At 46.6% G+C, this 19759-nt stretch overlaps 2 protein-coding genes across 2 annotated transcripts in view; one reads left to right on the top strand and one right to left on the bottom strand.

The window, feature by feature from the left end:
- Positions 1 to 7404, top strand: part of LOC141998762 (uncharacterized) — a 406176-nt gene extending 398772 nt beyond the window's left edge. The window contains 1 exon segment of the mRNA XM_074971763.1: positions 4359 to 7404. Within this exon segment, the coding sequence (XP_074827864.1) occupies positions 4359 to 5340 (982 nt within the window). The 3' untranslated portion in view covers positions 5341 to 7404.
- Positions 7405 to 14169: 6765 nt separating this feature from the next.
- The window catches only part of LOC141998758 (uncharacterized), a 30225-nt gene continuing 24635 nt past the window's right edge, over positions 14170 to 19759 (bottom strand). Inside the window, exon 5 of the mRNA XM_074971758.1 lies at positions 14170 to 18114. Within this exon, the coding sequence (XP_074827859.1) occupies positions 16487 to 18114 (1628 nt within the window). The 3' untranslated portion in view covers positions 14170 to 16486. The remainder of the gene's footprint in view (positions 18115 to 19759) is intronic.

Here is a 19759-nt window from a genome sequence, read left to right as displayed (position 1 = left end):
CACCACAACATCACCCTTGTTGCTCTCGCCTCTAAACTTAATCCAAAGACTCTCAACAGGCTTTTCTCCGGTTTCAAACTGGAGCTCTGAGCAATCATACCGCTCTCTTACATACAATCATAGAATATCAGGGTTGGAAGGGACCTCAGGAGTCCAACCCCCTAGTCCAACCCCCTGCTCAAAGCAGGACCGATCCCCAATTAAATCATCCTAGCCAGGGCTTTGTCAAGCCTGACCTTAAAAACTTCTAAGGAAGGAGATTCCACCACCTCCCTAGGTAACGTATTCCAGTGTTTCCCCACCCTCCTAGTGAAAAAGTTTTTCCTAATATCCAACCTAAACTTCCCCCACTGCAACTTGAGAACATTACTCCTTGTCCTGTCATCTGCTACCACTGAGAACAGTCTAGAGCCATCCTCTTTGGAACCCCCTTTCAGGTAGTTGAAAGCAGCTATCAAATCCCCCCTCATTCTTCTCTTCCGTAAACTAAACATCCCCAGTTCCCTCAGCCTCTCCTCATAAGTCATGTGTTCCAGTCCCCTAATCATTTTTGTTGCCCTCCGCTGGACGTTTTCCAATTTTTCCACATCCTTCTTGTAGTGTGGGGCCCAAAACTGGACACAGTACTCCAGATGAGGCCTCACCAGTGTCGAATAGAGGGGAACGATCACGTCCCTCGATCTGCTGGCAATGCCCCTACTTATACATCCCAAAATGCCATTGGCCTTCTTGGCAACAAGGGCACACTGTTGACTCAGTGCAACTCCTCCACCTTTCCTCCCCTACCTGTCCTTCCTGAACAGTTTATACCCATCCATGACAGTGCTCCAGTCATGTGAACTGCCCCACCAAGTTTCTGTTATTCCAATCACATCATAGTTCCTTGATGTGCCAGGACTTCCAGTTCTTCCTGCTTGTTTCCCAGGCTTCTTGCGTTCGTGTACATGCACCTAATATAACTAGCCAATTACCCTACTTTCTCAGTATGAATCAGGAGGCTTCCCATCTTGTACCCTCCTCCTTGTGTTTCCTCCCAGTATCCCACTCTCCCAGTTACCTCTGGGCTTAGGTCACCATCCCCCGGCAAACCTAGTTTAAAGCCCTCCTCACTAGGTTAGCAAATCTCTTCCTAGCAATCCTTCCTGGAACAGCATCCCATGGTTGAAGAATCCAAAGCCCTCTTTCTGACACCACCTGCGTAACCATGCATTCACCTCCACAATTCGACAGTCCCTACCTGGGCCTTTTCCTTCAACAGGGAGGATGGATGAGAACATGACTTGCACCTCAAACTCCTTTATCCTTCTTCCCAGAGCCACGTAGTCTGCAGTGATCCACTCAAGGTCATTCTTGGCAGTATCATTGGTGCCCACGTGGAGAAGTAGGAAGGGGTAGCGGTCCGAGGTCTTGTTCGGTCTCGACAAACGCTCCGTCACATCCTGGATTCTAGCTCCAGGCAAGCAGCATACTTCTCAAGTCTCCTGGTCTGGTCGGCAGATGGATGACTCCGTCCCTCTTAGGAGGGAGTCCCTGACCACCAGTACTCATCTCCTCCTCTTGGGAGTGGTGATCATGGAACCCCCATCCCTAGGACAATGCATCCCATGCCTTCCGGCTGATGGGGTCTCCTTCTGATTCCTTCCCCCAGAGGGCTCTTCCAAATCCTTCTCCGCAGTAGTACCTGTGCAGAGAGCCTGAAAACGGTTTCACATCTCTATCTGTGTATTGGGGGTTCACAGCTTCTCCTCTTTCTTCCTCTGGAGGTCACATGCTGCCAATATTCTTCCCCGTTCTGCACTGCCCTCTCTGATTCTTCATCATGTTGTACTTCCAGAACTAAACACTGACTTCTATCCAGAAAATCTTCATTTTTTCTGATGCAACACAGGATTGATACTTGGTTCTCTAGTCCTTTAACCTTCTCTTCCACTATGCAGACCGGCTTGCACTTCATACAGGCGAAGTCACTTCTGTCCTCTGGGAGAAAGACAAACATGGCACATTCTGAGCAGGTCACAACAGCTGACCGTTCACTTTCCATGTCTTCCTTCGGAGAGGCTCCTCAGATGTTGCTCACAGGAGCCTGAAAGGCAAAAAACACTGAACGAACTCCCCGCAGGCAAACTCCCTCTGTTTTGCCTGTCCTCTGTTTGCTGCTCACTCAGTTTGCAACTGGCTGCCTTTTTATAAGGCTGCTGGCTCGAAGCAGGTGGTCCGGCTTTATAACAGCCCTTAACATATTTAACGACTGTTAACAGGGCCCATCTCCCCAAGTTTTTCTCTTTCTCTTCAACCTTTCCTCACAGGGCAAGTTGTGGGGGGTGTGTGTGTGTGTGTGTGTGTGTGTGTGTGTGTGTTTGGTTTTTTTTTTTTTTTTTTTTTAAACCTTTGATCATTTTTGTGTTTCCCCTCTTGACTCTCCAATTTGCCCATGTCTGCCTGGATACCCCAAAAGAGTTTAGGCACCTAAATTCTTATATTACGCTCCACTGCGATGCATCAAACTCCCACGCACTCACTCAGTGCCTACGTTTGGCAGGCAAAGTTCCTTACGCACCTACGTTTCTTCCTCTGGGTGTGCACGCTGCTGCCTCCCTCTGAGAATCTGGATACTTATTTCCCACCTAAGCCCCAGAGTGACTTACAAACCAGGGAAAGACAGGCATGGAGCTGCCTCAGTTGTGTGCAGGTGTTGAGCCAGTCATCGTGCTCAGAGGCCGCCTACCGGATCAGGCCCCTCAGGCAACTTTACACAAAACAGTCAGTGATGGGGGAGAGGAGAACCTCACTAAAAACCTTAGCCCAGTGTACTTAGCCTTAGGGTATTCACTTGGGACATAGGAGAGACCCGGTTCAAGGCCCCTTCCATCTGAAGCAGAGAAGGGATTTGCAAGGAGATCTCAGGTGAGTGCTCTAACCACTGAGCTATGGGATAGTCCCTCACTCTTGTGGAAGCTGTTGCACTGTGGATAAATAATTAAAAAGTCACTTGGAGCAGGGGGACTGGATCCTGGGCTAAAAGTTATGAGGAGCTCCTCCACCCCTCCACCTGCCTCCTGCAAAAATGGCATAGGAACCCAACTGCAAAGATGGTTCCCGGCACTGCTCTGCAACCTGGACTTAGGCGCCTATCTCTGTGAGAGGGGTGAGGCTTCGCACTTTGGGTAGCATAGCTAGCTCCCTACCTACCATGCTGGGTTTTGTCAACTGCAGTCTAAGGCACCTGTCTCTCCCCATGCATTGTTTCGGAGCTTAGGCACGTAAGTCAGGCATTATGATGTTCAGCGTCTCAGCATTTAATTTTTAGGTGCCCAAACAGTTACTGCGATTCCAAGCCTATTTGCATTTTTATGTCCATGCCATCTTTCTTAAAGTGAGGCACCTAATAACTGGACATAACACTCCAACTGAGGCCTTACCAGTGCTCAATTACTTGCTGTGTCTGTCTTAGGACACTCCTGTTAATATACCCCAAAATGATTTTAGCTTTTTTTTTTTTTTTTTTGCAACTGCATGACATTGCTGGGTCGTACTGAATTTGTGATTCCCTTATAACACCCAGATCCTCTAGGCAGCAGTACTGCTGAAGTCAGTTATTCCCCATTTTGTATCTGTACATTTGATTATTTCCCTCCACTCCCGTCTTTACTGAATTTCATCTAGCTGATTTCAGACCAATTCATTAAGGTAATTTTGAATTCTAATCCTGTCCTGCAAAGTACATGCCCCCACTCCCACCCAGCTTGGTGTCATCCCTAAATTTTATAAGCATACTCTCTATTCTATTATCCAAGTCATTAATGAAAATGTTGAATAGTACTGCACCCAGGACAGATCCATGCAGGACTCCACTAGATACATCCCCCAGTTTGACAGTGAGCCATTGATAATTACTCTTTGAATATGATCTTTCAATCAATTATGCATCCACCTTATAGTAATTTCATCTAGACCACATTTCCCTAGTTTGCTTATGAAAATATCACGTGGAACTGTGTCAGAAGCCTTACTAAAATCAAGATGTATCACATTTACTGCTTTCCCCCTATTCACAAGGCCAGTAACCCTGTCCAAAAAAGAAATTAGGTTGTTTTGGCATGATTTGTTCTTGACAAATCCCATGTTGGCTACTACTTATTGCCCTATTATCTTACAGGTGCTCCTCTGGAAGATCCTGAGCAAGTGGACCCAAACGGGACGTTTTCAGAAAGAGCCAAAGGAAATGTTTCCCAGAATCCTGAGCAGAGCCAGCACATATCAGAGAGGGAGGAGGGAAACCACAAAGGGGAGAGAGAGGAAAAATCTAGTGACTACCAGGGAGGTTTCAATGTTCTTAATGAAACCACGAGCCAGCTGAGAGTCCACATGGGGGAGAAATCCTACGAGTGTGCTGAATGTGGGAAAGCCTTTAGTTGGAGATCACACCTTACTGCCCATGAGAGAATCCATACAGGAGAAAAACCCTATAAATGTCTGGACTGTGGGAAAAGTTTTAGTCAGAGATCCCACCTTACTACACATGAGAGAATCCACACTGGTGAGAAGCCCTATAAATGCCCCAACTGCAAGAAAAACTTCCGTCGCAACTCACAGCTTATTAATCATCTGAAATCGCACACGGGACAGAAGCCATATAAGTGTCCCGACTCTGGGAAAAGCCTCCGGCGGGTTTCACACCTTACTGTGAACAGTGGAGAGATGCCTTACAAATGCCCAGACTGTGAGAAAAGCTTCAGTCAAATGTCTCACCTTGTTAGACATCAAAGGTTCCACACGGGAGAGAAACCCTACAAGTGCCTGGACTGTGGGAAAAGCTTCTGTCAGAGCTCAGACCTTATTACACACCAGAGAACCCATACAGGGGAGAAATCCTACACGTGCTCTGAGTGTGGGAAAAGCCTCAGTAGAATCTCACACCTTGTTGCACATCATCGATCCCACACTGGAGAGGCGCCTTACCAATGCCCCGACTGCGAAAAAAGCTTCAGTCAGATGTCGCACCTCATTAGACATCAGAGGTTCCACAAGGGAGAGAAACCCTACAAGTGCCTGGACTGTGGGAAAAGCTTCTGTCAGAGCTCAGACCTTATTACACATCAGAGAATCCACACAGGAGAGAAGCCCTATAAATGCCCCGAGTGCGGGAAAGGATTCAGTCGGAGCTCAAACCTTATTGCCCACCAGAGAACCCACACAGGAGAGAAACTCTATCAGTGCTCCCACTGTGGGAAGAGCATGACCCGGAGTTCAAACCTCGTTCGACATCAGAGAACTCACACCAGAGGAAAACTTTGTATTAAAAAAAAAAAAGCCTGGCTCCAACCTAGCCATGGTGAATAATACCCTGGCCTTTTCCCGTTAATGATAGCTGTGTTTGGATCCAGTTCCTCAAAGGTAGTGAGGCTCCTAATTTCTGTTGAAATCAATAGACGTCAGGAGCATAAATAGCTTTTGAGAATCTGGGCTTTGGCTCCAATGTATGCCTGGGGCAGGGAGGATGGGAACCAGAGAGGATGGTTCTGGAGGGCACAGTTGCTTGGGAGTTGTGACACAGATGATGAACATAGGCATATCTTCAAAGACCATTATACTGAGAGAGATCATGCACATGAATCTGCAGAATGTTCATAGTACTTTGTATCAATGCAGGCATGTGTTTTTCATGCGTTCTTCAAACCTGTAGGGAGTGATTTAATGCAAAACTCCCAAACCTGGCTATATAGATGTCCAATCTTTGAAGTCTGACCTCCTGGACCATAGGGGGAGTTATTAAAACTGGTAACTAACTCAGCTTCCCTGAACGGAAGATTCACTCATAGCGATCAGGTTGATTATCGTATTGAATTAACTGGATTTGACTGTTACTTTCAGCAAACTGAATATTCTCTGTTAAGCTCGTACATTTACCTTTCTTATTTTGCTTTTCCTTTTTCTCTAGAACCATCTTGTTTGCTGCAACTTCTGATTTATTCTTAACAGTATTCTACTTAAGAAAACTGATACATTCAGGAGCACTGGTGGAGTGGTTTGGGTTTGCAATGTCCTGAACTGGACACGGGAGACAGAATTGGGATGTTGTGGTTTTTTCTTACTTGAAATGCAGAGGAATAAAGTGTAATTGAGTTTCCTAAACTCTGAGTCTTACAACACAAGTGAAAATGGGCTGAGATTGGGGCCTGTGGGAAAGTCTGTTGATAACACTGTCCTAGCACTGCAAATCTGCGTATATCTGCATCCATGAATATCGACCATGTTTGCGGATGGATACGGATCCAAATTTTATACCCAGAGCCCTGAAAATCTGCGGATATCCACTTGGTATCTGCTTGATATCTGCAGATCATGTTTGCGGACCACAGATTGGATACAGATACAAATTTTGTATCTGCCCAAGGCTCTAGTGCCTGTAATTACATCAGAGGTCTGCTTTTTGATATAGTCATCCTCACAGAACCATCCATACATTACTATTGCCCGTTTAGTTTCATTCTTAATGCATTACACTATAATAGCTCTGACATATACATATGCCAGGGTAGCCAAACTTACTGACCCTCTGAGCTGTATACGACAATCTTCAGTAGTTTGAGAAATGCAGCGCACCTTTGTTTCTGCTGAAGCTCCAAGCCCTGGCCAGCGTGCCCTGCGAGGCCGAAACCCCTAGCCCTACCACCTGGCTGAAGGGCAGAAGCCCTCTCCCCACCACAGCGCAGAAGCCCTAAGCTCTCCCTGCCTCCAATCTGGTAGGCAGAGAATAGGAGGGTGTCGGGGGCTCCATGGGCTGCACTTTAATTGTAGAAGAGCTGCATGTGGCTCACGAGCTGTGGTTTGGCTACCCCTGACATATACCCATTAAAAAATCCTATGACTAAGATAGCTCCATGGCTGAATTCCTTGTACCTGCCCCAGTTAGAGTCTGAGTTATCACATGCGCTGTATTTCTCCTGTCACCACTCGCTTTATTTTCAATTTCATTTATTCTTCTAGGAGCAAGTATCAAAGAGTTAATCCCAGCATAAGGCAGGTGTAAATAATTATTAATTTAGGTGGAGTCTAAAATACCTGGGTTCAGTATAAAACTACATAACAAGAGACTCAATTGAGGAATTAATCTGCTCCTTGTATGAGTTAGCAGTACTGACAGGGTATCTACATTGAAATTGCAGTTCCTGGATTATAAATTCCCAGTTTACTTAATTTGAAATGGAGTATAATAAAATAAGCAAAGTTAGAAGTGGAAAATGTCCATTTGCTCCCATCCTGTCTGTTTCCCTCAGCAAAGCGGGGGTGTTCTGCAGGTTGTCTGCAATTTTGTGGCTGTGGCATTAACAGCCGAATCCACCCCACTCCCACCCCTTGCTGCAGAATTTTGTTCCAGAACCTAAATATAGAGCTGCTCCTATGCACTGTGGTGATACAAATAAATAATCCGGTTTTTTAAAGAAAAAAATGTCCAGCCCTTATGACTGCAAATAAAACATTTAAAATGTGCTTATCAACGCTTGTGGATATTGTGCATGAGGATGGGGCACCTGGCTTGTACTAGTGTTGCTGGGTTGGGGAACTGCGACTTGAAACAGCACCCATCCCTCACCCTCACCAAAAATCAGGTCGCTTGTGACTACACATTAGTTCCAAAACCTTCAACTGACTGTCCGTGCTAAAACCCGGGCTTCCCACTCTTTCCACTGGAGAGACTGTTCCCCAGATCTCATTGCCAGAGCATGTCCCCTGCCCTGATATGCAATTTAAAAATGATTAGGCATGGGGAAGAGGGGATACCACTCAAGATTGAAGTGGCCTATTGAGATGTAAATTTTGAGTTCCCTTCTCAGCAAAGGTCCCTTGATCTCAGGTTTTGGCCTTTAGCGATTCCAAGCTGAAGTCTCTCTTTCTTCTGCTGCCCCACAGAAATTTCATCTGGAAGTTGGTCACACCTCAACTTTAGGAGATGCTTGTATCTGTTTATGTCTGATGCACAACAAGTTTTCAAAAGTGGATTGCTTTGCTTTAGGGTAGCTGGGTTGGAGCTGAGTGAATTTTTTATTTTTTGCAGCGAATAGTAAATTGACCAAAAATGTGTTTTGGGGGGTATTGAAACTACTTTGGCTGAAAACAAAACCTTAAGCAATGTCAATATTTTGAATCCACATTTGATTTCAAAGTGTTTTTGTTTGTTTTTTGTGAGGGAAAAGTCACTTTCAGTCTGAAACTAACCAATTTTTTTTCAGTTTGGCCATCACACAACTCTGTATCTGAATACAGTGAGGTTTGGAGGGGGCTTAATTAGCTCCAAGCACTAGTGGCTCTGGTAATTGCTATGGGGGGGTGTGTGTCTTGTTCCCTCCACTCTAGTATCAGCTGAGCTTCCTGGGTCACATGCAGAGAGTAGCAGCAATAGCAACAACATCCAGAAGTTGGACCTGCAGCTTCCCAAGTGGGATCTGGGCCATGGACAGACCTTCATTAAATCTGCCTCTGTGCCTACCAGAGTGGGGGCACTTTCTCCGGTGGCTGGAACTAGCCCACAAAGGCAGCTCTGGGTTCAGCTGACATCAGCTCCTGAGGCAGAGCCTCCATGTGAGTGAGAGAGAAAATGCTGGGGAAGAGCAGGAAAGTGATGCTCAATCCTGGGTGTCAGAGGTCTCTCAGCCCTTGGGAATCTGCTCACCTATTTTTAATGCCCAGGAAAGAGCAGTTTCAGGGAACCATGAAATGGTCACAGTTTTGGGTTTCCCTTTGTCTCTCTGGAGGTGACATTGCAATGAAGGGAAGGGGTGAATCATAATGAAATGGAGGGAGGGAGATGGAGTTATGTCAACCTAACTTTGTAGTGTAGACCAGGCCATGGTCTTCTATGTGCAGTTAAGGACATCACAGGGAGAGGTGAAAAGTGGGGGTGGGTAGGAATAGCCCATCAAATCTTCATTTTAAAATCTAACCTCATTACTGCTCCCCCTTGGGCTCCCCTCAAATTCCACAGTGATGATTAGATCTGCCCAAGGACAGAGACATGTTTGCTCCATCAGATATGGCAGGTTTTTAAAAAAACTTGGACTGTGTACATTTCTAAGAACTTTTCTACAGAACCCTCTTCCTTTTAAGTTATGTGAAACCTCCTGAAATTATCCCTGTAGGTCTTTTAGGGATTGGCACCCTCAAAATCTTTGCTAATCTTAGTGAATTCCCCACAGGCTGTGGGGAATCCTTCTTTCAGGTATTTGTGCTTCAAAAATTGTTATTTCATTGAAATAATAATCTCTCTCAACATTCCCATGACTTCATGGTAGTCTATAAAAGTACGTTCAGCTGGTAGGAAAAGCTCTGTCAGATTTTATCCAAAAAGGTATAAACTTCAGATCCTCCTGTTAGCACTTTTCCCTTCCTATCAGTATTTCATTTATTAGTAGAATTAAACAGTAGCAGAGAGCAGAGGTGAGCGCATAATGGATTTTTCGGTTTTAATGAAACTGAGAAACTCAAACACATTTTGTTTCAAATCTTCCAAAACATTTTGATCGACTAGAAATCTTTGGTTTGGTTTTTCATTCAGTTTTGAGTCAACCACAATGTTTCTGTCAAGTTGAAATAATTTTGTTTTCAAGTTCTTTGTTTTCATCTGGCTATTTTCAAGTACCACCCAAACTTGCCACCAGCCTGTCTCCTACTTCCTGTCATGTGATCAACACATGGCTTGGGTGGCAGGATGCTGTAGGTAGGAGTATGTGCACAGAATGGGTGAATAAATGGTTCCTTAACCCTTTATTTTTAATTTTTAACTTTAATTTTAGCCAAATTGGCTCAATTTACTTTATCCTGGGACTTTGTAGGGAGTCAAGGGGAGCCCCTTATGACAAGAACGAGCTGTCATTTGCTAAAAATCCCCACAGAAGACAAAAGGCCCCTGTTAGAGACCTAGCCTTGGATAAAAAGAAAAGGAGTACTAGTGGCACCTTAGAGACTAACCAATTTATTTGAGCATAAGCTTTCGTGAGCTACAGCTAACTTCATCGGATGCAACTGATGAAGTGAGCTGTAGCTCACGAAAGCTTATGCTCAAATAAATTGGTTAGTCTCTAAGGTGCCACTAGTACTCCTTTTCTTTTTGCGAATACAGACTAACACGGCTGCTACTCTGAAACCAGCCTTGGATAAGGGATTCCTGTGCTCTGGTTTTAAAGGGTAGGTGGAGGAGGAAAGAGGAGAGGAAGGCGGTAGAAAGTTGCAAAATAAGTTAAATAAAGCTTTAAAAAGTAGTACCAGCCTGGAAGAGTGAACACGATGTCAGAGGGGGAAGAGCAGTTAGGCATGCAAATAAAATAAGGGGTGAAATTAAGGACTGTATCAAGGCACACACCTCAACTAGGCTGCATGGAGCCAGGTGATGCAAGCCTCTGGGCTGGAAAATAAAGTTCCTCCCAAAATCTATTCAGCAAAAGGGTAAAAAGCAAACCCACTCTTAAGTTTAAGCACCGAGTGGCTTTACAAACTATGAGTCTTAAGTCTGAAAATGTTTGCCGTTCGCTTTTTATGCAACTTCTCTGCTCCCTTTGGGGTGTAGTTCACTCATTTTAATAGAATCCATCCATTATATATTTTCCTTTCACCCAACTGTGCAGCCTTCCTTAGGGGTAATTCAGGGTACAGGACAGCTAACTATGAAGCTCAGTGAGGTATGAATTTTGGCGGTCGAAATAGGCCAATAATTTTTTACTCTTACTCTGTGCTCTTACATGCCATCTGTCGTACACTGTCTAAGTAGGGTTTACTGTGGGGTTAGGGAAAGGGCATGCTCTTCTGTACATAACTTCCATAATATGATGAATGTGGGGACTTTGGTAATATTTTTATGATTCCTGTGTGTGCCTCAGTTTCCCTCTGGGCTTTGCATTGCCGTGGTATAATTACATTACTAAGGGGTGTGTGAAAATCTACACCTGTGAACGACGCAGTTAAACCGACCCAACCCCCAGTGTGTAGACAGTGCTAAGTAAACAGAATTCTCCCATCCACCTAGCTACTGCCTCTCAGGGAGGAAGCATACCTACGCTGATGGGAGAAGCCCTCCTGTCAGCATAGGTAGTGTCTTCAATGAAGCACTACAGTGGTGCAAGCCACACAGCAGCGTTTTAAGTGTAGACAAGCCTTGAGTGTAAAGCGAAGGGAATGAGCTGTTAACTCAGGAGGAAACCAGAATCATTAACAAACTAAATAAAGTCTACACATGTGAATGTAAACCCCAGTGGTCGGGACAGTAACACCTAGCAACTAACAGCCAAGAGGAAGGAAATTTCCCACACTGCTCGGCTTCCCTGCAGAGAGAAGGTCTCCCAGCTGGAGAAGAAAGAGGAGAGGTAGTAGAGAGACCAGCTTCTGTTGGTGAGAGAGACAAGCTTTGGAGGGGAAAAGTGTCAGGTGGCTGTGTTAAGAGCTAGGACACAGCGCGCGCGCATGCACACACACAAAAAGAAAAGGAGTACTTGTGGCACCTTAGAGACTAACAAATTTATTTGAGCGTAAGCTTTCATGAGCTACAGCTCACTTCATCGGATGCATTCAGTGGAAAATACAGTGGGGAGATTTTGTATACACAGAGAACATGAAACAATAGGTGTTACCATACACATTGTAACAAGAGTGATCAGGTAAGGTGAGCTATTACCAGCAGGAGAGCGGGGGGGGGGGGGGGAATAACCCACCACAGTGGTTCCCTTAACCCACCCAGCAATATTGTTAATCTATCCAACTATACTCTTAGCCCAGCAGAAGAATCTGTCCTATCTCGGGGCCTCTCCTTCTGCCCCTCCACCCCCACGAACATGATACAGTTCTGTGGTGACCTAGAATCCTCTTTTCGATGTCTCCGACGCAAGGAATATTTCCAACACACCTCTGAATAACATACTAACCCACAGAGACCTTCCTACCAACACTACAAAAAGAAGGATTCTGGGTGGACTCCTCCTGAAGGTTGAAACAACAGACTGGACTTCTACAGAGAGTGCTTCCGCCGACGTGCACAGGCTGAAGTTGTGGAAAAGCAGCATCACTTGCCCCATAACCTCAGCCGTGCAGAACACAATGCCATCCACAGCCTCAGAAACAACTCTGACATCATAATCAAAAAGGCTGACAAAGGAGGTGCTGTTGTCATCATGAATAGGTCGGAATATGAACAAGAGGCTGCTAGGCAGCTCTCCAACACCACTTTCTGCAAGCCATTACCCTCTGATCCCACTGAGGGTTACCAAAAGAAACTACACCATCTGCTCAGGAAACTCCCTGAAAAAGCACAAGAACAAATCTGCACAGACACACCCCTAGAACCTCGACCAGGGGTATTCTATCTGCTATCCAAGATCCATAAACCTGGAAATCCTGGGTGCCCCATCATCTCAGGCATTGGCACCCTGACAGCAGGATTGTCTGGCTATGTAGACTCCCTCCTCAAGCCCTACACTACCAGCACCCCCAGCTATCTTAGAGACACCACTGACTTCCTGAGGAAACTACAATCCATCGGTGATCTTCCTAAAAACACCATCCTGGCCACTATGGATGTAGAAGCCCTCTACACCAACATTCCACACAAAGATGGACTACAAGCTATCAGGAACTGAATCCCCGATAATGTCACGGCTAACCTGGTGGCTGAACTTTGTGACTTTGTCCTCACCCATAACTATTTCACATTTGGGGACAATGTATACCTTCAAATCAGCGGCACTGCTATCGGTATCCGCATGGCCCCACAGTATGCCAACATTTTTATGGCTGACTAAGAACAACGCTTCCTCAGGTCTCGTCCCCTAATGCCCCTACTCTACTTGCGCTACATTGATGACATCTTCTCATCTGGACCCATGGAAAAGAAGCCCTTGAGGAATTCCACCATGATTTCAACAATTTCCATCCCACCATCAACCTCAGCCTGGACCAGTCCACCCAAGAGATCCACTTCCTGGACACTACGGTGCTAATAAGCGATGGTCATATAAACACCACCCTATACCGGAAACCTACTGACCGGTATTCCTATCTACATGCCTCCAGCTTTCATCCAGACCACACCACACGATCCATTGTCTACAGCCAAGCTCTACGATACAACCGCATTTGCTCCAACCCCTCAGACAGAGACAAACACCTACAAGATCTCTATCAAGCGTTCTTACAACTACAATCCCCACCTGCTGAAGTGAAGAAACAGATTGACAGAGCCAGAAGAGTACCCAGAAGTTACCTACTACAGGACAGGCCCAACAAAGAAAATAACAGAACGCCACTAGCCGTCACCTTCAGCCCCCAACTAAAACCTCTCTAGCACATCATCAAGAATCTACAACCTATCCTGAAGGACGACCCATCACTCTCACAGATTTTGGGAGACAGACCAGTCCTTGCTTCCAGTCAGCCCCCCAACCTGAAGCAAATACTCACCAGCAACCACACAACAGAACCACTAATCCAGGAACCTATCCTTGCAACAAAGCCCATTGCCAACTGTGTCCACATATCTATTCAGGGGACACCATAATAGGGCTTAATCACATCAGCCACACTATCAGAGGCTCGTTCACCTGCACATCTACCAATATGATATATGCCATCATGTGCCAGCAATGCCCCTCTGCCATGTACATTAGCCAAACTGGACAGTCTCTACGTAAAAGAATAAATGGACACAAATCAGACGTCAAGAATTATAACATTCAAAAACCAGTTGGAGAACACTTCAATCTCTTTGGTCACTCGATTACAGACCTAAAAGTGGCAATTCTTCAACAAAAAAACTTCAAAAACGGACTCCAATGAGAGACTGCTGAATTGGAATTAATTTGCAAACTGGATACAATTAACTTAGGCTTGAATAAAGACTGGGAGTGGATGGATGTGTCATTACAAAAAGTAAAACTATTTCCCCATGTTTATTCCCCACCCCCCACTTTTCCTCAGACGTTCTTGTCAACTGCTGGAAATGGCCCACCTTGATTATCACTACAAAAGGTACCCCTCCCCCCCACTCTCCTGCTGGTAATAGCTCACCTTACCTGATCACTCTTGTTACAGTGTGTACGGTAACACCTATTGTTTCATGTTCTCTGTGTATATAAAATCTCCCCATTGTATTTTCCACTGAATGCATCCGATGAAGTGAGCTGTAGCTCACGAAAACTTATGGTCAAATAAATTGGTTAATCTCTAAGGTGCCACAAGTACTCCTTTTCTTTTTGCGGATACAGACTAACATGGCTGCTACTCTGAAACACATATACTTGGAACCACAGACACAGGCACTGAGACAGAGCCCAAATGGATTTTACAGCAGCTTGTGGGTAGAGCCCTGACATGGGCCATACCAAATTCTGTCTTCACCTCTTTTTCCTTCTATGCAACCTAAGGACTTTCAGATTCTGTGAGCCAGCTGACTAATAAATTGTTACCTTGTTTTGAAAAGGCTTCCTGGTGTCGCTGCAAATACTTTACAGCGAACATTGCGCTTTGGAGGAGTACAGGACAAGTCTCTCACAGGAGACTGGCTCCGCTGGACTTGCTGCAGGGAGCCATGGAGAGAGACCAGGATCGCCAAAATTCTTGGGACCTGGCAGTCTATTGGAGTCACTCCTCAGGATTACAGCTGGGACCTAAACCAGACCCTGTGGATCCATGACACACAGAGGACATCTCTTGCATTGATGTCTTATAAATATACAGCAGAGAACAATGCTGCAATGGTACCTTGGATGTGACCTCATAGAACTTGTTTATATGCTTTTAAGCTTCTTTAAAACATCCCAGCTGTACTCTCTTTGGGCCAGAACCTCAGCTGGTGTAAATCAGCATCGTTCTATGTTGCTATGTAGCAGCTGAGGACCAGGCCTCCATGAACAGCGAGCAAAACCAACATTCACACAAGGACTCTGACAAATGCACTCAAAAAAAAAGGACATTTAACAAAATGACAAGTGTCAAAGGAGCACTGAGATGATATAACTGATATCAGGGATTATGGCAAATGCATCTCCTGCTTCTCCAGTGGCTGTGCTGATGTCCCCCAGACTGCCAGCCTGATTTTGGGGAAGACATTCTGCACAGAAATATATTTTAATTTCCACTGAAAAAAATCATTCCTCTGGTAAAATGCTGCTGTATTTCCTACCTCACTGAATCTGCCAAGAAAGCAACACCATTAATACAGGAAGCCGTATAGGAACCAGTGGGGAAACACACACTTGTGGAGTACACATCCTCCCACTGTAACAACACAGTTCTTAGCAGAGAGTAAGAGGAGATAATAAACCATTAAACGCCATGGGTACATCTACACAGCAAAAATATCTCAGTGAGGCTCAGAGCCTGCGTCTACAGTCTGGGGCTTGCGGGGCTCGTGCTACCATGTAGACTTTCCAGCTCAGACTGGGTTTCAGAGCTCGAGCTCCAGCCCAAGCTACAACATGGACACAGCTATTTTTAGCTTCCTAGTGTGAGCCCTGCAAGCCTGAGTCTGTAGACCCAGGCTCATAAACTCACCGCCATGGGTTTTACTTTTCCTGCTTTGTAGACGTACCCCATCTGGCCACATTCCACTCTATCCTACACCAGGATTGATCCAGAGTGACTCCACTGAGTCTGCTGGGGCCTCTCAGTATTCACCCTAGCATCACTAAGAGTAGAATCTAGATCCTTTTCCAGTGTTTGTGGTGGGTATTTTATCTGAACAGCCCCTTTCAGCTCACTTTCTATCAACATCCCCACCCCCAACAAACATGGACCATTGAACTGTCCCTAGCGCTGTTTCCACCACTGAGAGCGGCTGATGCTGCTGTACAGTGACGGACTCAGCTAAGTCTGAGTCATTGTCACCACTGGCTAGCTAACGCTGACCTTTGGGAAAGCAGCAAGGAAGGGGTTAAGATTTGAACTGACCTGAAGAAGCCTGTGAGATCACTGAGAAGACATCCATGCATTTCCACTGTTTGAACACAAGGGGAAGGGGGGCAACTTACTCCACAAAGTTCCAGAAACCAGAGAGCCCCAGGACTTCTCTGAGTGGGGAAAGTTTTGCCAGTGATACCAGCATAAGAGTGCCGTATTCAGTTTGCTTAATTCCTGTGGCTAAACTATATAAACTAAACTGGAAAAAGACCACTCTTATATTGGAATAAAAGCTTCCACATGGGGCTGGGGGTTAAACAGGGATAACTAGATCAGTTTAAATTCACACCTTAACTTTCCTGTGTAGACAAGGCGTCAGCTGGCATGAGGGAACTCAGGCCTCCAGGAAAAGACCCAAGGAAGTACTGAGGGGAGGAATGTGTACTAGGATTCAGGAAAAGGCTAGACATTTATATGGATAATAAAATCATCATTCGCAGTCACACCAGCCCAGGGTCACAGCTGTCTCTTGCCGTGAGGGGTGTATGGCCAGGCAATGAGTGCCAAAAACCCTCAGGTCAGCTGGCCAAGGTATCATTGGCTTAGTCCATCACTTTGATGCAGCAGGCAGGAAAGGCCGCTCTCCCATGTGGACTCTCCGGTGTCTATTCAGGATTGAGCTCTGAGTGAAGCTTTTCCCACAGTCCCAGCACCGGTAAGGTCTCTCCCCGGTGTGGATCCGCTGGTGCCTGACCAGGTTGGAGCTGCGGCCGAAACCTTTCCCACAATCGGAGCACTTGAAGGGCTTCTCTCCGCTGTGGATCCTCTGGTGCGTAGACAGGGTGGATCTCACACTGAAGCTTTGCCCGCACTCAGGGCACTCGTAGGGCTTCACTGTGACGTGGATTCTCTGGTGCAAGGCAAGGCTCGAGCTCACGCTAAAGTTTTTCCCACAGTCCAGGCATTTGTAGGGCTTCTCTCCATTGTGGATCCTCTGATGTTTGACCAGGTCCGAGGTCTGCCTGAAGCTTTTCCCGCAGTCAGTGCATTTGTAGGGCCGGTCACCCATGTGCGTGCGCTGGTGTTTGATGAGGTCAGAGCTCTGGCCAAAGCTCTTCCCACAGTTGGAGCACATGTAGGGCCGGTCACCCATGTGGGCCCTCTGGTGCCTGTGCAGGTTGGAGCTCTCGCTGAAACTCTTTCCGCACTCAGTGCATGTGAACGGCTTGTGCCCGGCGTGGATCCTCTGGTGTTTAATGAGATCCGAGCTGCGCACAAAGCCTTTTCTGCACTCGGGGCATTTGTAGGGCTTCTCTCCCACATGGGCTCTCTGGTGTTTCACAAAGTTGGAGCCGTCAATAAAGCTCTCCCCACAGTCCCCACAGCTGTAGGGTCTGTCCCCGAGGTGGACCCTCTGGTGCAGGATGAGGAGTGACCTACGTCCAAAGCCTTTACTGCAGTCGGGGCATTTGTAGGGCTTTTCCTGGCTGTGGATTCTCTGGTGTAGGACCAGGGTGGAGCTCCGGCCGAAGCTCTCCCCACAGCTGGGGCAGGTGAAGGGCCTCTCACCGGTGTGAGTTCTCTGGTGGGAGAGGAGTTCTGAGCTCACGCTGAAGCTTTTCCCACACTCAGTGCATCTGAAGGGCCTCTCGCCCATGTGGGTTCTCTGGTGTCTAACGAGGTGCGAGCTCTGGCGGAAGCTTTTCCCGCAGTCAGGGCATCCGTAGGGTCTCTGCCCCATGTGGGTCCTCTGGTGGGCAGTGAGGTCTGAGCTCTGGCTGAAGCTCTTCCCGCACTCCAAGCAAGGATAAGGCCTCTCTCCTGTGTGGGTCCGTCGATGCTTAGTGAGATGGGAGCTCACGCGGAAGCTTTTCCCGCACTCAGGGCATTTATAAGGTTTCACTCCTGTGTGGACTCTCTGGTGCGTCAGGAGCCGAGAGTGCCGACTGAAGCTTTTCCCACATGCATCACATCCGTAGGGTCTCTCCCCTGTGTGGATTCGCTGGTGTTTAGTGAGGTCTGAGCTCTGGCTGAACCTTTTATCACAGTGAGGGCACTTATAGGGTTTCTCTCCTGTGTGAATTCTCCGATGGGTCGTGAGGTTTGATCTCACGCTGAAGTTTTTCCCACAGTCGGGGCAGTGATAGGGTTTTTCTCCCGTATGGATTCTCTGATGCGTAATCAGGTTCGAGCTCCCACAAAAGTGTTTCCCACACTCGGCACATTTATGGGGTTTGTCTCCCCACTGGGCTGTCTGACGTTGTCCCAGGCCTGAGTGCAGACCAGAGGCTTCCCCACACTCTGTATCCAGGTGTATATTCTCTCCAGTGGGGTAGTTCTGGGGGACATTCTCGCCCTTGAAGACTTTGTCACTCGGAAGGGACTGAACCTCTCTCTTTCCTGAGCAGTTTCTCTGCTGCCTTTCTGAGCTGCTGTCAGTCCCACAAGCTTCTCCATGGTCAAGCCCCTGCAGCCCCAGCTTGTTAGGGACGTTCTGCTGGGGATTGTCCTCCACATCCTCATTTACCATCCCCTCTGCAACTGCAATAAATGGAGAGAATCCGGACACAGGTCCTTGCCTCTGCCAGGGAGAACAAGAGTCTCAGGAACGGGAACTGCAAAGAGAGTGAAATAATCATGAGGGATGAAAAACAGGAGTCATATCCCCCACAAACCCTCCAACTCACCCAGAGGAGAGAGAAGAGGAGCCAATCCTGCCAATTCAGACTATCTGAACCCCCAGAGAAAGGAAGGGGGAAGGGAGGGAGCTTATGACAAAGGTGAGTAGGAAGCCATGAACGGCATCTGCCAGGAGGATACAATACCTGTTGGAGACCTGGGGTGAGATCAGGCAGAACTGGGGGAACTCCGGGGCTTTGGCGGGAATCCTAGCTTTTTAATTCATGCACCTAAGGGCTTCTGAGTTGCTTGAATGAGTTCCCCACTGGCGCACGTGCCTCCTGGGATCTCCTGTCCCTCAAATCCTTGGAGATCTGGGACCCACAGCTCCTCCCCTTGTTCCATCCAGGAGATCACAGACGGTGATCAGAAATCCTGCAGAGGGAAGGAAAACATGTAAGATCAGGGTCTGTTACACATTCTTTGTGTCTTTCCAACAAAGAATGTTCCAGGATTTTACACCCAGTTTATTACTTTGAGAATGGGGCATCTCACGTTAGCTGCACAACTGAGTTACAAAAGGAGTATAGCTGCGTTTCACAAACTTAGAGTCCCAACCCAAAAGGGGGTCACAAAGCTATTGTAGGGGAGTCGTGAGATCACAAAAAATATTGTGATAACCTTTATATCCTTTGCTAGGGTTACCATATTTCAAATTCCCAAATAGAGGATGGAGGAAAGGAGAACTGGAGTGGGAGGGGGGAATATAGCAGCCGCCGCTCTCCAGCTACCCAGCTCTGAAGTGCAGAAGTAAGGGTGGCACTACCATACTGTTGCTTTACACTATTTGAAAGGCTTCAGTGCTTTTGACTGCAGAGATAATGATTACATGCTTTGCTTAGTGCTCCTATGAGTATGTACAGTAATTTGCCATCACTTTTTTCTGGGAGTGGGGGGGTGTTGTCACAGCCTGAAATATTTTCAAAGGGGGGCCCAGCAAAAAAAAAAACCCTGGAGTATAGGGTACATGCAGTTGTAAGAGTCACAATCTGAATGACCTGCTGGCCAAGAATAAAGAAGGAAATCTGTAATCCTTCTGAATACAGCTGAGAATGCTGCTATCAGTTTGCAGGCATGTCACAAAGAGGAAAAACAACTGCAAAGAGTAGACAATCTCATATTAATCGCTATTTTCTAGATATTTCAATCACTTATCTGACCACCATCACCCTAGTTTCTCAGCACCTCATACTTTATCATTATT

Source organism: Natator depressus, chromosome 14 (assembly GCF_965152275.1).
Source record: "Natator depressus isolate rNatDep1 chromosome 14, rNatDep2.hap1, whole genome shotgun sequence".
Lineage (NCBI taxonomy): Eukaryota > Metazoa > Chordata > Testudines > Cheloniidae > Natator > Natator depressus.
Note: the sequence above shows the minus strand (reverse complement) of the source record. Positions and strands in the feature narration are given on the sequence as shown.